We start from the raw sequence: 16,192 nt of genomic DNA on the forward strand, positions 1-16,192 counted from the left end.
TAATTATAATAATGGTAATGCACATAAATCCGCAACTCCATAATTAATTGAACTCGTTCACCAACGCAAAATGCAAATTAATTTCTCTTCGCAATTGCAGTTTAATGAAATGCCACTTCAAATCGAGTCTTTTGTATATAATTGGTTTAATTTATTAATTATGGATTTTTTCGAGCATGTATTGTGGTGTGAGTGCACGGGGCGTGGCACTTCCCCGCCCCCACACTCATAATTAAAAGCGTCCAATAGATAACGAGAAATGGAAAAATGTATGGAAAGTCGGCACTAAAAAAAAAGCGAAAACGAAAGAGGGAAATAAAACCAATTGACACAATTTTTTGGGAGCAGCGATAGCCTCTTTTCCCCTCCGACTTTCGAAATTGTATCTCCCTTTCTCTATTTATCTGCTGCCAAAGAGGCGTACAATAAAAATCAATTCGAGCAATAAAGTTTTTAATTGGATTCAGCTCCCTGCTGCTGCGAAGAAGCCATAAAAATCGAATAGTAGCTAGATGTCTCCATTTGATTTAGAACCACACATTCTCCTTTCCACTTTATAATTGTTTAATAAGCATTAAAATTTCTGAAATATATTGCAACCCCGTGTCCAAAAATGCGGGTCTGTTTCTCGAAATTGAGTTGCATTAAAAAAAAAAAAAAGTGAGAACAAAAGGGTTGAAAAGTACAGGTAGCAGTTGAACTGCAGCTGGCTGTGAAATGAATTCACTCGAATTCAAGATTTCATGCAGTTCAGTTCACCTTGACAGTTGACGGGGGTTAAAAAGGGGTATATAATACAGGGTATATACAGTAAATTATATAGATCAATTACGCATCCATTTCATGTCTTTATGCCTGCATGTTTGTCTTAACAGCTCCTAAAAGTTGGCCATAAACAAAAGCTGGCAATTCGAAGGGAAAACGGGGGAAAAAGAGAATTTCATCAAGTGAAATGTGCAAGTAAATAAAAAGAGTTGAGGTTCGGCTCCATCAGACCAAGAGTCCAAAAGCAATAACCATAAAAGCCACACGTTGAGTCTGAAATACTCGAATAAAATGTGAAATACAAGGAACGCGGTGAGCAGAGCTGTCGAGGATTGGAGTGGAGTGGTGGCAGCACCAGGATCGTTAAGTAGTTTACCCTAATAGAGTTGAGTCGAGTTAATATGGAAACCGAAACCCACTGCACAGGGTTCGCATAACTTTGTTTCAACTTTGGCTCAGAATTGCAGGCAGGAATGGGGCGGAAACAGAGCAAATAAATGGCAGGCATACTTTTGTGAAATTCCTGGCCAAAAGCGGCTAAGTTCACGAGCGGTCAGCGGGACTATGGAAATGTGATTCTGATCCGCAGGGGAAACAGTCCAGCAGTCCGGAGCAGTCAAAGCAGGTGCAGTCTGGATCCTAAGTGCACAGTGTCCTGCCTGAGTCCTCGCACGCTGAATTGCAATGAAATGTAATGTGTAATTCATGACGCAAGCGTTTTCAGTTTGTACAGCTGAATAAATCTCGTAAATTAAGTCATCATTCCAGCGACATTTAACTCACGCTTCTCAACGTCGAAACTCGATGTCTAATTAAGGTTGTTCTTATCGTTCATATATAATTTATTTCGTCCAGTGATGACTCTGAAAATGTCTGTCTAGGCAGGTAGCATTCATTTTATAAATCATCTAAAAAAGATTAAAGCTCGAAAGTGTGTGTTTAAAATCCAGTTTAAACATTGCAAAATTCTCAATGAGTGCATAATAACTTTTGAATGCCAGTTTTTGGCTAATAATCTAAGCTTTTAATGGCTAAAAGTCTCAGCACTTGAAGACCGTCTGTCTGTATCACCTTTATCCTTGGCATCTAAGCCTTTGAGGATATCAGGGCAACAGGCCCCCTGCATTACCCGATTTTTCTTTCAGGAATGTTGGGTTATTCATTGGCAGGTCCTGCCACCCTTACATCCTCCGGTGCCCCGGTGCATTCAGTTAGTCCTCCAGCCCGTCGAGCCCAGGCAAAGTGGAAATGCAAATATTTGCGTGCCTCCGGCGACCCCTTTGCAATTTCTTCCGACTCTGCCCCTGCCTTTGCCGCTGCATGCCTTCGAGAGAGAGTTGGCCTTTGTAGCCTCAATTATTCAACCATGTTTACAAGTTGACAGATTGCAGAAGCTGCCGTTCCTCGAGTGGAGGCACACTCCGGTAAACTGGGGGCGTCCGACTTGAGCCGCAGCGCAAACCCCCCATTCGACTGTGCCAACCCCACTTGGAAAAAGTCACAATAGTATTCAAGTTCCATAAGGGATTGTGTAAGATTGCAAAGAAATAGATATATAAAAGTTCTAGGACTGCATCATCCAAAGAAATTTGAATTCCCAAGTGTACAAAGAATATATTTAATCTTCCTCAGTAAATCTATATAAAATTTTGTCTATTAAAAAAACGTATCTATACATAATCCCATAAATTATATTAAAGAAGCATACATTTATGCCTTTTATTATATATATAGCATTTTTATTTTTTGCAGTGCATTAATATCAACCACTTTGTACATTTTTTTTTTTTGTACAGCTCTTTCGTTCACCTTGGAGCCCCAGGATGCCGTGGTGCCCGAGGGCCACTCGGTGCTGCTCCAGTGTGCAGGCACTGCATCCATTGGACGTGGAGGCAAGAGCAAGTCCAACTTACCCAGCTCAGTGAGCATCCGGTGGCGAGGACCTGATGGGCAGGACCTGGTCATCGTGGGCGATACGTTCCGCACTCAGCTGAAGAATGGATCACTGTACATTAGCTCCGTTGAGGAGAACCGTGGACTGACGGGAGCCTACCAATGCCTGTTGACTGCCGAGGGCGTGGGCAGCATACTCAGTCGACCCGCACTGGTGGCCATTGTCCGACAGCCAGATCTGAATCAGGACTTCCTGGAAACCTACCTGCTGCCAGGTCAGACGGCCTACTTCCGTTGCATGCTGGGCGAAGCCAACTGGCAGGAGGGCGTTAAGCATTCGGTACAGTGGCTCAAGGATGACCTGCCACTGCCCCTGGACAAACTGCGCATGGTGGTGCTGCCCAACGGAGCGCTGGAGATCGACGAAGTGGGTCCATCGGATCGCGGATCCTATCAGTGCAACGTGACTTCGGGCAGTTCCTCCCGGCTAAGCAGCAAAACGAACTTGAACATTAAGAAACCCAGTGATCCGGGTGCCGAGAACTCAGTGGCACCATCGTTCCTTGTGGGACCTTCGCCCAAAACCGTGAGAGAGGGCGACACCGTCACCCTGGACTGTGTGGCCAACGGAGTGCCAAAGCCGCAGATTAAGTGGCTGCGAAATGGCATGGATCTGGATTTTAACGACCTGGACTCACGCTTTTCCATCGTTGGAACGGGTTCACTGCAAATCTCCAGTGCCGAGGACATTGATTCAGGGAACTACCAGTGCCGGGCCAGCAATACGGTGGATTCTCTTGATGCTCAGGCCACGGTGCAGGTACAGGAACCACCTAAGTTCATTAAGGCGCCCAAGGATACCACTGCCCACGAGAAGGACGAACCGGAATTGAAGTGCGATATCTGGGGAAAGCCAAAGCCCGTAATAAGGTGGCTTAAGAACGGAGATCTCATAACGCCCAATGACTACATGCAACTGGTGGATGGTCACAATCTGAAGATCCTCGGACTTCTCAACTCCGACGCTGGAATGTTCCAGTGCGTGGGCACCAATGCCGCTGGCAGTGTTCATGCTGCAGCTCGTCTGCGAGTTGTTCCGCAAGGAGGTGAGTGGACTATCTGGAGATGTATTCAAAGTAGAACTAGCTCGGTGTCCAGTATTTGTGCAGCTTAAACAATTGGCGCCTCTTGTAGGCCTGTAAATTGACCCAACGAAATTCAAAGCCGAAAACCCAAACTTCCCCTGTCTCACTTTGTTGTACAAATATCCTTTCATTCATCCTGCTTTTGTAAAATAATTTCCTATGCTTCTATGTGTGTATTGTTTGTATAGTGATAAATTAAATTACTCAGATTATTTGATCTTAAAATATGGAAATCTCTATTGTGTGTGTTCTTAACAATTGTAGCAGTTACCAATTAAGTCTTGTACTTTAAGTTCTGAAAGTATTAAACTTGCTTACCATTTAGCAATTTGAATGCACACATAATTTAAATAGATTTAAACAACTCAAACAGTCAATCGGCTTAAGTGAAGTGAATAAATTATTGATTGAGCACACAAGAGAGATTTCAGTACACATTATCAATATTTAACCACATGAAATGAATTTTATTAATTTCGAATATAATTTATTAACTTATTGTTTATTTCGTTTGTTCTTTTATTTCCTTTTTCCACGCCTCATTTCCATTTAATATCACCCCAATCACAACCATCCAACCACCAACAAATCCCACTCCCAAAGTGAAAATCAAAAAACGAAAATCCCAAGGCCACTCCACCAAATCCCTTCAGACCTTTGACAATCTGACCAAGCGTCGCAAACCCTTCAATTCGGGTGAGCAGCTGCGAACCAAGTCCGGCGGGAGTTTTCCCTTTCCGGACGAGGACGATGACCTAGACGACAATGACAGCGGTACGACTCGACTAAGGATCCCATCCGGAAAGCTTCCCAAATTTGAGCAACCGCTCAACGACCGCAGATTCAATATCCTAAACGCGGGAAGTGCTTTGCCGCTGGACAACCAATCGAAGAGTTACGAGGACGATGACGACGACTATGACGAGGACGATCCAGCTAAGGAGGCTCTCCTGGAGGCCTACAAACAGGGCGAGGACGCACATAAAATACTGGACTCCTGGCAGCAGTCCAAGAGCAAGAAATCCCAACAGCAAAAACAATCCCCTGCTTCCCCAGACTCCCCCGAACAGGATCCGAGTGTTCCGCATCCAGGTGGCAAGCCGTTGGACAGCGGACTCCAGGCCCGATTGCCCAGCCAGCCGCGCGATCTGGTGGCGCAGATAGTGAAGTCCCGATTCGTGACCCTCAGCTGGGTGGAACCACTCCAAAATGCCGGCGATGTAGTCTACTACACGGTCTACTACAAGATGAACAACAGCGAGAGGTGAGTGGCGGGAAATCATCGCATTACCCACATAATTGCCATCCGCTCCATTAGTCAGCAATTAGCAGAGATTAACCCTGTTTGCATAGTTAGCCCATTGCCTAATGACTTCATCTCCTCAGTGAAGCGGAAATGATTTTGCATTCGATTGAATCTAACTTTCTGTCTGGATTCCATCCTGTGGCCATTTCCTTAGCGCTTTTAAGCAAGGTGTTTGAGTGTGAAAACGAAATTATTTTCAGAAATATGTAGCTATAAGAATAAGCACAACATTTAAGACATGTTTTTGTTTAAAATTACTTACAGTTTATGAAAAAGGCTAGAATCAAAATAGAATTATAGTAGATACCCAAAAAAAAAAGTGTAGATTACATATATCTCTATACAGAAGAATACAAAAACAATAAAATAAATTCACACTATTTAGAAAATACCTAATCAATTTGATGTTTCCAACCCTTTTAGGGAGCAAAAAATGGTTACCAAGTCCCATGACGATCAGCAGGTTAATATTCAATCGCTACTGCCCGGTAGAACCTATCAGTTCCGAGTGGAGGCCAATACCAATTTCGGCAGCGGTGCATCTTCTGCTCCGCTAGAAGTTAGTACCCAACCGGAGGTGAACATTGCAGGTCCGCCGCGCAACTTTGAAGGCTATGCACGCAGTCACAAGGAGATCTACGTCAAATGGGAAGAGCCCACGGTAACCAATGGAGAAATACTCAAGTATCGAGTGTACTATTCCGAGGTGAGATACAAGACACCAAATACTATAAACATAAAGCTCACATTCCGATCTATTCTATCTTGCAGAACGACAGTGGTGCCGATCTATATCACGATAGTACTGCTTTGGAAGCAGTTCTTACCGAGTTGCGTCCCCACACGGATTACGTGATTTCCGTAGTGCCTTTTAATCGAAACGGAATGGGTGACTCCTCAGCGGAGATACGTGTTAAGACGTTTTCGTCCACGCCGTCGGAACCTCCTAATAATGTTACTCTCGAGGTGACCAGCTCCAGCGTAAGTAGATAACCAAATGTAAGGTCTCGGCCCATATTAAATTTATTTTCAAACCAGTCCATTACCGTCCACTGGGAGCCGCCTGCAGAGGAAGATCGCAATGGCCAAATTACGGGCTACAAGATTCGCTATCGCAAGTTCAAGGATGCACCGCAGGTCAAGAGTACTCCTGCCAATATTCGTTACTTTGAGTTGAGCAACTTGGACCGCAATGCCGAGTATCAGGTGAAGATCGCTGCAATGACAGTGAACGGTTCCGGACCCTTCACGGAATGGAATCGTGCTAACACCTTGGAAAACGATCTGGACGAGACCCAAGTTCCGGGCAAACCAATTTGGATTAGCATTCATCCTGGAGCCAACAACATTGCCCTGCATTGGGGTCCCCCACAGCATCCGGAAATCAAGATACGCAACTACGTGCTGGGCTGGGGCCGTGGCATTCCCGATGAGAACACCATAGAGCTAAAGGAGACTGAGCGCTATCATATACTCAAGAATCTAGAATCGAATATGGATTATGTGGTGTCGCTAAGGGCTAGAAATGTTAAAGGTGACGGTCCGCCTATATATGACAACATTAAGACACGCGACGAGGAGCCCGTGGACGCACCCACTCCACTTGAGGTTCCGGTCGGTCTGCGAGCCATTACCATGTCCAGCTCGTCGATTGTGGTCTACTGGATTGACACGATGCTGAACAAAAATCAGCATGTAACAGATAATCGCCACTATACGGTTAGTTATGGCATCACGGGATCCAATCGCTATCGCTATCACAACACCACGGATCTAAACTGCATGATTAATGATCTACGACCCAATACGCAGTATGAGTTTGCAGTTAAAGTGGTCAAAGGACGAAGGGAGTCCTCCTGGTCGATGTCTGTGTTAAATAGTACATATCAGAATGTTCCTGTCACCCCGCCTCGAGAGGTTACTGTGCGCTTGGATGAGATGAATCCGCCCACTGTGATCGTCCAGTGGATACCTCCGAAACATACTCTTGGTCAGATTACCGGATACAATATTTACTATACCACCGACACCACGAAAAGAGATCGCGACTGGTCAGTTGAAGCATTTGCCGGCGAGGAAACTATGCTCATGCTACCGAATCTGAAACCTTACACAACGTATTACTTTAAGGTTCAGGCTAGAACAACCAAGGGGGCTAATAATGCTCCTTTCTCGGCTCTGGTATCGTACACCACAAGTGCAGCCGTTACAATGCAGGAGCCCGACACCATAGCCAAGGGAATCGACAACGAGAAGCTGTTGTATATAATTATAGCAGCTACCGCTGTAGTTCTACTTGTGGTGCTCTTGGGCGTCCTATTGCTCTGCCGACGTAAGCCACAATCTTCGCCAGAACACACTAAGAAGAGGTGGGTCTCTCTTAAGAATATCGTCAACAGCCTTTTTATAAACTTTATGAACTTGCAGCTATCAAAAGAACAATGTTGGCGTGCCCAAGCCACCAGATCTATGGATACACCATGATCAAATGGAGCTCAAAAACATAGACAAGGGCCTGCACACAGTGACACCCGTCTGCAGCGATGGAGCCTCGAGCAGTGGTGCCCTCACCCTGCCACGATCAGTGGTGCACAGTGAATACGAGGTGGAGACGCCAGTGCCCGGTCATGTGACCAATTCTCTGGACAAGCGGTCCTATGTGCCAGGATATATGAGTGCGTGGCAGCAACTTCTTTGTAAGATAACTGAATATTAAAGACTCATTTCTTCAACAGCCACATCAATGAACGGAACGATGGAGCGACCTCAGTACCCGCGCACCCAGTACAGCCACCAAAATCGTTCTCACATGACCATGGAGGCTGGCCTCTCCCAGCAGAGTCTCACCCAACCGCAAAGCAACTCGATGGCTCAGACCCCAGAGCATCCTTATGGCGGCTACGATGCCAACTTCTGGTGAGTACAGTGTGCGGTGCGTTAGTAGGATTTTTTAGTTTTCGGCTCTCACATTGGCAAGTGCACACATATTTTGGAGATAGAAATTCTAAAAAATTACCCTAGTTTTTGATCTACGCTGCGAAAAAGACCAAGATACGAGAATGTGCCCGAGGACTCGTTGGGGACGGATCGATCCCAGTGTGGAGGTCAACTTGGTGCACGGACCGTCGAGCAAGGTTATCAAGCTTGACAACCAAACGCTGCCACGACGTGTCGAGCAGCAGCTCCTTCTAATGGCCTCGCCGTCGCCGTTCCTCAATTTTATGAATAAATTTCGCTTGGACGAGATCCTGATTAACCATCAGTACAAGGGCGTCTACAGCATGCGCACCGCGGCCACCATTACCGAGCTGGCCATCTACACGTGGAACGTGATGTCCATCTCCGATCGCCAGCCGTACATCCGGTTGGCCCGGTTGGCGCAGCAGATTCAGCAATCGCGGAAGCTGCGCTTTCTGGGCCACAGCAGTCGGTCGGTGACCAAGAGGAATCCACAATGTCCCATTGTTGTTTAGGACAGTCTTGGTTTTTGTTTAGTAGCATACAAAAGTTTTGAATAAACATAAATTCTTCCATTAAAATGCTGTTCTGCTTATATGTTACAGTAACGCGGGAAATGCAGCTGCAGGCAATGGCTGTGTGTCCACCATTGAAAGTTCTAAGCGTGGCCATCCTCTAAAGAGCTTTAGTGTGCCGGGGCCACCACCCACTGGCGGAGCCACCCCAGTTACCAAGCATAGTGAGTATATTTATATATAACAGCCCAATCAGACTAAGATCAGACTAACTAATCGCAAACTTTGCTCTACAGCTCCCGCCGTCACAATACGTCCACAAAATCAATCGCCCTACAAGAAACCATCTTTCTCGGCTGCCACGCCCAATCGCCTGCAGGGCGGTGGCTCGGTAGTGCACTCAACCGATGAGATTCAAAGACTTGCCCCCAGCACATCTACCGAGGAGCTAAACCAAGAAATGGCCAATCTGGAGGGCCTCATGAAGGATCTAAGCGCAATCACGGCCAACGAGTTCGAGTGTTAACACTGAAGCCGCCTTAATAATGTCCGGCTGGCTGAAAGTATTAGTCGTCAAACAGTGGATGTTACTTGTTTTTTAGTTTCTGTTTTATTTTATTGATTTAACTCGAATTTGTGAAATGCAGTGAACCGACTTGAATTGTGTTTCCCTCCAGCGAGGTTCGTTTAGCTTAAGTTAAACAAATGTGCGATATATTAATGACCGAAAAGAATTGTAAATACGAACGACGCCGCCATATAAATTTTTAAGTCTAGATACACACATTCATAACAATAAATATAAATTAGGCATAGTTAATTATCCGATAAGAAGAGTGTAAAAACGGGGACAGAAAACAGAGAAATAAGAAATTAGGCGAACAGTAGCGTCTATTGTGCAGGATCGGTTCTGTCTCTAAACTGTCACACGACATTTCATATTTATCAATCTGCATCATCTTAATTTAATCCGCAACCGAGTGCGGATAGTCTAAGTCTACATACATATGCCATTCTATATTCATATGCAAGCAGCATCTTAGCTAAGTTTCATACTAGTAAAGACCCTAAGAACGTACTTTTAATCTATTGTAACCCAATCAAACAATCAAAATCATTCTATCTAGACTTGTCCCCTAAAGTGTTCTTCTAGTTTGTTTATCCATTCATACGTATGAGTTTGATACGTGCCATTCAATGATTTGTCGCCAATCCAACAAAACTACTTAAGCTATAAAGTCAAGGTCTTGACTAAGCCAGCAAAGCATTTACGATTTAAACTAAACTATTATAAAATGGTGGCATTGCATTGCCTGTTTTACCGCATAAGGTGTAATTAAACTTTTTTAAAAGATTTTGATTTGTTCAAAGTTTTTATTGCCAAGAAAGTTTACTGTTTTTTATGCGTTGTTCACCAAAAACACTGTATTCAACATTGCTTTGCACAACAATCTCATTAAAATCAGCAAAACATTTCAAACGACGCAAATGCACACTAAAGGCATTTACGAATTGTGAAATTTTTATTGTATTGAACGTAAACTTTGTAATCAAAAGAAAATTGCTAAATATATAAAGAATATGTGAAAAGAAGTCTCGTTGTGGTTGATTATTAATTATTAGATACATTTTATTCTGTTCTTTCTATGAACACTGCCACCTGTACCCTCCAAACTTTGTAAGTGGCAAAACGAAGTTGTATTTTATAGACACCTTGCGGTAGAGGCAAAGTCTTAAGGAAATCATCTGAAAATTCCATGTTATCCACAATAATGTCGTGCTATATGTATGTACAAAATAAGTGATCTTTGCAGCGGTTTTGTGCATTTTCAACTTACGTTATATGGACACGAGTGATTTAAATTCGAACCCTTCTTAATGGCATTAATAACGAGTCCTTGAAACGATATAGCATTCGGGTTACCCAAAAGCTGGCAGAGATCGGTGCTGACATTGTACAGAAACGGCTGAAAGCCATTATAGCGGCGGTACATGGCCCAATTAATCTAGGACAATTTTTGAGTACATTACAAACGAAAGTGAAAATAGGATATAGTTTGATACAATATTAGCTCACCCAACAGTTCTCTACGGGCGTTTGAAACAGCTTTAAATACATGTCGGCTCCCACACGACCTCTTCCAAGTAAATTGAGTTTACATTTCTCAAAAACTGCATACGACTCATTGTAGGATTCGCACTGCATGTTGATAAATCGGGACTTCGACCGACATTCGCTTCCTAAACTCAAGCTGCACAAAATAGCAGCGGTTACTAGAATCAATCTGCTAGATGCAAGTTCCGCCATTATTCCAAAAAGACTGTGTTGCAAAAACACCTGTTTTGTGGTACAAATCAAATGTTTATCGATAATTTCCAATCATTAGCTATAGCTCATTGATTTCGTATTTCGTTTTCAAATAATTTTATAATAATCAGCGTGAAATTATTACTAATGTGCATTATAAGTTGATTTCCACTCAAAAAAATGTTACTTTTCAACGTAGAAGTTCCCACGTTTTGACTTCCAGATTATTCAAGCGTTTCATGTTGAAATTGCTGCATACTTTTGGGCTTATCTTAAATGTTGCATCTGGCTTTTCTATTCAATTCTAATTTGATCATTTGAACAAAGTAAGTTTAGGGTTCGCAAAATATGGGGCGCAGCTTAACTATTGAGTTTTCCAAAATTCGTAGAACATCCTATCGATATATTCTTTCACAATATTTTTTCGAATATAAATAGGATTTTTTATTTTATTTTTCTAGGTACTATGACTCTTATGAATAGTTATTTTGTAAATATTTGCCATAGAAACATTTGAAATAAAGGGATTTCCTGAAAGTAAATATTTGCCGAATCAGGTATTCCTTAACCTTTCTATCACAAAGCTTCTGCAAGAGTTATTCCGGAATATTTCTGCATTTGTTCTTAACATAACTATACGGATTGCTTGTCCCGGCTTAGAAATGCTATGCCAACACACTTTACCACATAACATTAATTTTGCTTTTAGGTTAACCATCAGTTATACGCATTAATTAACTACAGCAAAAAATACGTTGCACAGCAAAAGCTTGCTTTGTTGGCGACTGAACAACGACTGATTTGAATTTCGTTAGCACGTGCCCAGCCGCACACGCCTGCCAAATTCATTGTATACACTGAGCGACGGGAGGGAAACTCCTTAACCCGCGGGTCTGGAAATTGGACACCTCTGGCGTACAATAATGCGAACAAACTTTTTTCAATAAGTGGACTGCCGTTCACAGTGATTTTTATGTCATAAAGAAATATATAGCATGCAATAATTTCGACACTTTGGCGTATGATAAATATCAAGAGGATAACAGGATATTTAAATGCTTTACCAAGAAAACAAATAACTTGGAACAATAAGATATGGTAATTGAGTTTAGAATGTTCAGAACATCATCTAAAGAATGTATATGAAACAATTGTTTACATTTCAACAGTTTTGAAAGCAAACCGCCAAATTGAAAAGAGCACTTTCTCTTTTAAAAACAGCCAAGAGAGCCAGCTGAAGACCTTCCGAACGTAGCTTGCTTGGATCGGCGAAGCTTGGGCCGCCAGTAGTTTGCACCAGGCAGCCGTTGAGTGTGGAACTTGAGTGCGGTTCCCGCTAGAAGCCAGTTTCGTTTCCCCGCAGATATCAGTGTGTCAACGTCAACAGAAGACAATTGGAAATCGAGGCTTACGACCAGTGAAATCTGATTTGAATTTAAATCGGTTTGGACGAGTAATGAACAATCTGTCGCTGAAAGCTTGGCGTTCCACAGTCTCCTGTGGCCCCAATCTTCGACAATGTGTGCCGAGGATCAGTGGAGCAGGTTCCAGGCGAGCGCAGTGCCGCGAAAGCTCCACGGGCGTGGCCACTTGTCCCCATCTGGCGGATTCGGAGGAGGCCAGTGCACCGCGAATACACTCCACTTCCGAGTGGCAAAACGCTCTGCCCTACAATCAAATACCCGGACCTAAGCCCATCCCCATTCTGGGCAATACATGGAGGTAACCGAAAACCAAACCAAACCAAAACCCATCATCAGAAAAACGAAAGACTCAAGACACAAACTCGCTCGCTTTCTCCAAGCTAACTGCAATTGCAATAAAACCAAACACTCTCCGTTTCACTTGACCCAATTAACTTGGCCAGCTTGTTCAACACTTATTGAATTAGCCATGATGATGTTGTTCGTTTGTTTACTTGGATTTTGTGCGAAAAACACGCAACGTCGTCTAGTTTTTAGCCCACCTCGTAAAAATGATGTATGCTAACTAAATATTTATGTGGGACTTTGGTTTCCCTAACGATTCTTGTTAAATGTGCGTGTGGGATTCCATCAATTTACACCTGTCCAATTCCAAACCTTAAGTTACAATCCGTTCGATGGCACGTCATCCAGTTAATTAGCGTTCAATTAGCGCTAAATTCAAGGTCGCCCTAATAACGTGTGAAATTTTGCTGCATGCTGACGAATTTTGCTCACAAATCATATTTTTTCGCCATTGGAAAAAGTCAATGCATCTTTCATTGTCGTAGATAGTTTGTTTAACCTTGACTATTCCATAGACTGATGCCAATAATTGGTCAATACACCATCTCTGATGTGGCCAAAATATCATCGCTGCTGCACGATCGTTATGGTAGAATTGTGCGTTTTGGAGGTCTTATAGGACGGCCCGATCTTTTGTTCATCTACGATGCCGATGAAATTGAAAAGGTAAGCTTTAAGACACGCCAGCGGCTTGGGACTTTCCGCATGACCAACGAACCACGAAGGCACCAAGCCATTACACAAATTTATGGCACCGTACAAATTGCCCACAGTTGTCGGATATTAAGCTATAGCAATTTTATGAATTTCCAGTGCTATCGTAGCGAGGGACCCACCCCGTTCCGTCCCTCGATGCCCAGTTTGGTCAAGTACAAGAGTGTGGTGCGCAAGGATTTCTTTGGGGATCTGGGCGGCGTAGTCGGAGTGTAGGTGGAATTGCCTCATTTGTTGAGCTTTTAATTTATTCTGCCTTAATTCAGACATGGAGAGCCTTGGCGGGAGTTCCGTTCGCGTGTCCAGAAACCGGTGCTGCAGTTGTCCACCATTCGCCGGTATCTACAGCCGCTGGAGGTTATCACCGAGGACTTCCTGGTGCGCTGCGAAAACCTGTTGGATGAAAACCAAGAGCTCCCCGAGGATTTCGACAATGAGATTCACAAATGGTCCCTGGAATGTAAGTATTCCTCGTGAATATGATTAAAATATAAGATAACTCACAATGTTCGATCATCAGGCATTGGTCGCGTTGCCCTCGACACTCGTTTGGGCTGCCTGGAATCGAATCTGAAGCCAGATTCGGAACCCCAGCAAATCATTGACGCCGCCAAGTATGCCCTGCGCAACGTGGCCACTTTGGAGCTGAAAGCTCCCTATTGGAGATACTTTCCCACGCCTTTGTGGACGCGCTACGTGAAGAACATGAACTTTTTTGTTGGGTAAATACATTATAAAAAACAGTTGTTCAATAATAAATAATTTCTATGGCCCCGCAGTGTCTGCATGAAGTACATTCAGAGTGCCACCGAAAGACTGAAGACCCAAGATCCCAGTCTACGTGCCGGCGAGCCCTCGCTGGTGGAGAAGGTCATCCTTTCGCAGAAGGACGAAAAAATAGCCACCATTATGGCACTTGATTTGATTCTCGTCGGAATAGATACGGTCAGATATGATAAATTGAAAAGAACTTAGAAATTCTAATTGATATGTATGCTACAGATATCCATGGCTGTTTGTTCGATGTTGTACCAACTGGCCACACGTCCAGTGGATCAGCAAAAGGTTCACGAGGAATTAAAGCGACTACTTCCGGATCCAAACACACCACTCACAATTCCGCTGCTTGATCAGATGCACCACCTGAAGGGCTTCATCAAGGAGGTGTTCCGCATGTACAGCACGGTGATTGGAAACGGACGAACTCTCATGGAGGACAGTGTCATCTGTGGCTACCAGGTGCCCAAGGGAGTGCAGGCGGTCTTTCCGACTATTGTCACGGGTAATATGGAGGAGTATGTCACGGATGCAGCCACTTTCAGGCCCGAAAGATGGTTGAAACCACAGCATGGTGGTACTCCGGGCAAACTTCACCCGTTCGCCTCGCTGCCTTACGGCTATGGAGCTCGGATGTGTCTGGGTCGTCGATTCGCTGATCTGGAGATGCAAATACTGCTGGCCAAGCTACTACGAAACTACAAACTGGAGTACAACCACAAGCCACTGGATTACGCAGTCACTTTCATGTACGCGCCGGATGGACCGCTGCGCTTTAAGATGACACGAGTTTAGTTTGTAGACTTTAGTATTTCGATTTTATACACTCTGTTGTAAATAATAGTCACTTTACACACAAATGTTTAAGCATTTATACATAAGATAACGAGTATAACAAAGTACCAATCGCTTTTTTATTTTCTTTTCCACATACGATACCAGTTTTTGACTGTTTTTATGCTTATATGGGCATCTGCCTTTGTTTCGCCCTTAAGTTCGAATACTATATCTGATTTGTAGGAATCGCGGGCCTCTTCCAAAATGGTTCCAAAGATCTCGCACTGAATATTGGATGCCAGTTTCTTTTCGTTGTAGTTGCGCTCCTTCAGACGATCGTAGAGTGTTGTATTGGGACAGGTTACCACGAAGACGGCTTGAAACCAGCGCTCTGGAAAGAAATCACAGCCATGATACTCGACGACGTTGCCCCCCTTTGCCATCAGGGGCTCCAAGTGATCCATCAGCTGAAACAATACCATATATACATTAAACTTATTAGGTAATGAACAAGATCTATACCTTTTCTTCATCCAGAATGGGACAATCGTACTCCTCGTCATATTCCTCTACAAAATTTTTCTCCTTGGCGATTTTGGAGCAGTCCAGCCACTCAAACTTTAGTTCGGAGGCTATACGTTCGCATAAATACGATTTCCCCGCTCCAGGAGTTCCTAAAAATACATTGATTTTTATGTAAAACAAAAACATATTAATGTTTGAGGGGAGCAGGAATACCCACCGGTTATTAGTATGTTGGGCTTGACATCTGGCTCTGGTTCTGACATAGCTTTTACTAATCAGTTGGGTATATATTGGACCAGAAAACAACCTTTTATTTTTGTTACTTATAACGTTTAGCACGTGAAGCAAAGTTGTTTATACTTAAGAACCGGAGCTGTCAACTTAGTTTCTTTAGTACACATGGTAAAGCTGCCACCATGTTTCAGAGCAAGAATAGGGATGCCGGACTGTTTCCTCGCGTATTCTTTATCGTTGCTTGGCGCAAAATGACTACATATGTAGTTCAATTATTTCAAAAAGGTTTTTAAATATTTCTCGTCAGTATAATATAAATAGGCTTTTATTTCATATTTTAGACCTTAGATCAAATATAGAAATTTGTTACAATTATATTGGCGTAAAATAAATTAATTTAATTTTCCTAAGAATACCTATTTGACCTATTCTAGCATACAGTTCAAAGGACAAAAGTAATTTACGTAAGTAATAATGCCATTATTTATAAGTCACTATAAAGTCAC

At 43.3% G+C, this 16,192-nt stretch overlaps 5 protein-coding genes across 7 annotated transcripts in view; 3 read left to right on the plus strand and 2 right to left on the minus strand.

The window, feature by feature from the left end:
* fra (frazzled) overlaps positions 1-10,173 on the plus strand; it is a 35,132-nt gene extending 24,959 nt beyond the window's left edge. Inside the window, exons 2-10 of one of the 3 annotated variants that reach the window (NM_078992.3) lie at positions 2,562-3,764; positions 4,407-5,067; positions 5,533-5,815; positions 5,881-6,090; positions 6,148-7,478; positions 7,537-7,784; positions 7,845-8,025; positions 8,673-8,806; positions 8,879-10,173. In NM_078992.3, coding sequence (NP_523716.2) covers positions 2,562-3,764; positions 4,407-5,067; positions 5,533-5,815; positions 5,881-6,090; positions 6,148-7,478; positions 7,537-7,784; positions 7,845-8,025; positions 8,673-8,806; positions 8,879-9,108 — 4,481 coding nt within the window. In that variant the 3' untranslated portion in view covers positions 9,109-10,173. The remainder of the gene's footprint in view (positions 1-2,561; positions 3,765-4,406; positions 5,068-5,532; positions 5,816-5,880; positions 6,091-6,147; positions 7,479-7,536; positions 7,785-7,844; positions 8,026-8,672; positions 8,807-8,878) is intronic. The other 2 variants (NM_001299424.1, NM_165913.2) reach the window with 2 other exon arrangements.
* On the plus strand, positions 8,049-8,644 carry CG30056 (uncharacterized protein). Its single transcript, NM_165914.3, has one exon. It carries the CDS (start codon positions 8,169-8,171, stop codon positions 8,580-8,582), a length of 414 nt encoding a protein of 137 aa, NP_725186.1. The 5' UTR covers positions 8,049-8,168; the 3' UTR covers positions 8,583-8,644.
* Positions 10,174-10,212: 39 nt separating the features above from the next.
* On the minus strand, positions 10,213-10,890 carry CG33775 (uncharacterized protein; the record flags this gene model as incomplete). Its single annotated transcript, NM_001032239.1, has 3 exons — positions 10,213-10,362; positions 10,421-10,588; positions 10,660-10,890. 3 exons carry the CDS (start codon positions 10,888-10,890, stop codon positions 10,213-10,215), a joined length of 549 nt encoding a protein of 182 aa, NP_001027410.1.
* Positions 10,891-12,173: 1,283 nt separating this feature from the next.
* Cyp301a1 (Cytochrome P450 301a1) lies at positions 12,174-15,050 on the plus strand. Its single transcript, NM_136952.3, has 7 exons — positions 12,174-12,612; positions 13,175-13,325; positions 13,473-13,585; positions 13,640-13,833; positions 13,894-14,095; positions 14,153-14,318; positions 14,376-15,050. The coding sequence occupies exons 1-7, from the start codon at positions 12,347-12,349 to the stop codon at positions 14,943-14,945; spliced, it is 1,662 nt and encodes a 553-aa protein (NP_610796.1). The 5' UTR covers positions 12,174-12,346; the 3' UTR covers positions 14,946-15,050.
* Positions 15,003-15,836, minus strand: Ak6 (Adenylate kinase 6). Its single transcript, NM_136953.4, has 3 exons — positions 15,670-15,836; positions 15,450-15,601; positions 15,003-15,394 (listed from the first exon to the last, which is right to left on the minus strand). Exons 1-3 carry the CDS (start codon positions 15,713-15,715, stop codon positions 15,065-15,067), a joined length of 528 nt encoding a protein of 175 aa, NP_610797.1. The 5' UTR covers positions 15,716-15,836; the 3' UTR covers positions 15,003-15,064.
* Between the last annotated feature and the right edge of the window lie 356 nt (positions 15,837-16,192).

The sequence above is a fragment of the Drosophila melanogaster genome, chromosome 2R (assembly GCF_000001215.4).
Source record: "Drosophila melanogaster chromosome 2R".
NCBI lineage: Eukaryota > Metazoa > Arthropoda > Insecta > Diptera > Drosophilidae > Drosophila > Drosophila melanogaster.

Excerpts from the sequence above, each read along its gene's own strand:
- Cyp301a1 (NM_136952.3), top strand. The coding sequence starts at position 12,347 with ATGAACAATCTGTCGCTGAAAGCTTGGCGTTCCACAGTCTCCTGTGGC. Across the intron at positions 12,613-13,174 it reads ATTCTGGGCAATACATGGAG|ACTGATGCCAATAATTGGTC; the intron begins GTAACCGAAAAC and ends ACTATTCCATAG. Across the intron at positions 14,096-14,152 it reads AACATGAACTTTTTTGTTGG|TGTCTGCATGAAGTACATTC; the intron begins GTAAATACATTA and ends ATGGCCCCGCAG.
- CG30056 (NM_165914.3), top strand. The coding sequence starts at position 8,169 with ATGTGCCCGAGGACTCGTTGGGGACGGATCGATCCCAGTGTGGAGGTC.
- Ak6 (NM_136953.4), bottom strand. The coding sequence starts at position 15,715 with ATGTCAGAACCAGAGCCAGATGTCAAGCCCAACATACTAATAACCG. Across the intron at positions 15,602-15,669 it reads GCCCAACATACTAATAACCG|GAACTCCTGGAGCGGGGAAA; the intron begins GTGGGTATTCCT and ends ATGTATTTTTAG. Across the intron at positions 15,395-15,449 it reads CCATTCTGGATGAAGAAAAG|CTGATGGATCACTTGGAGCC; the intron begins GTATAGATCTTG and ends GTATTGTTTCAG.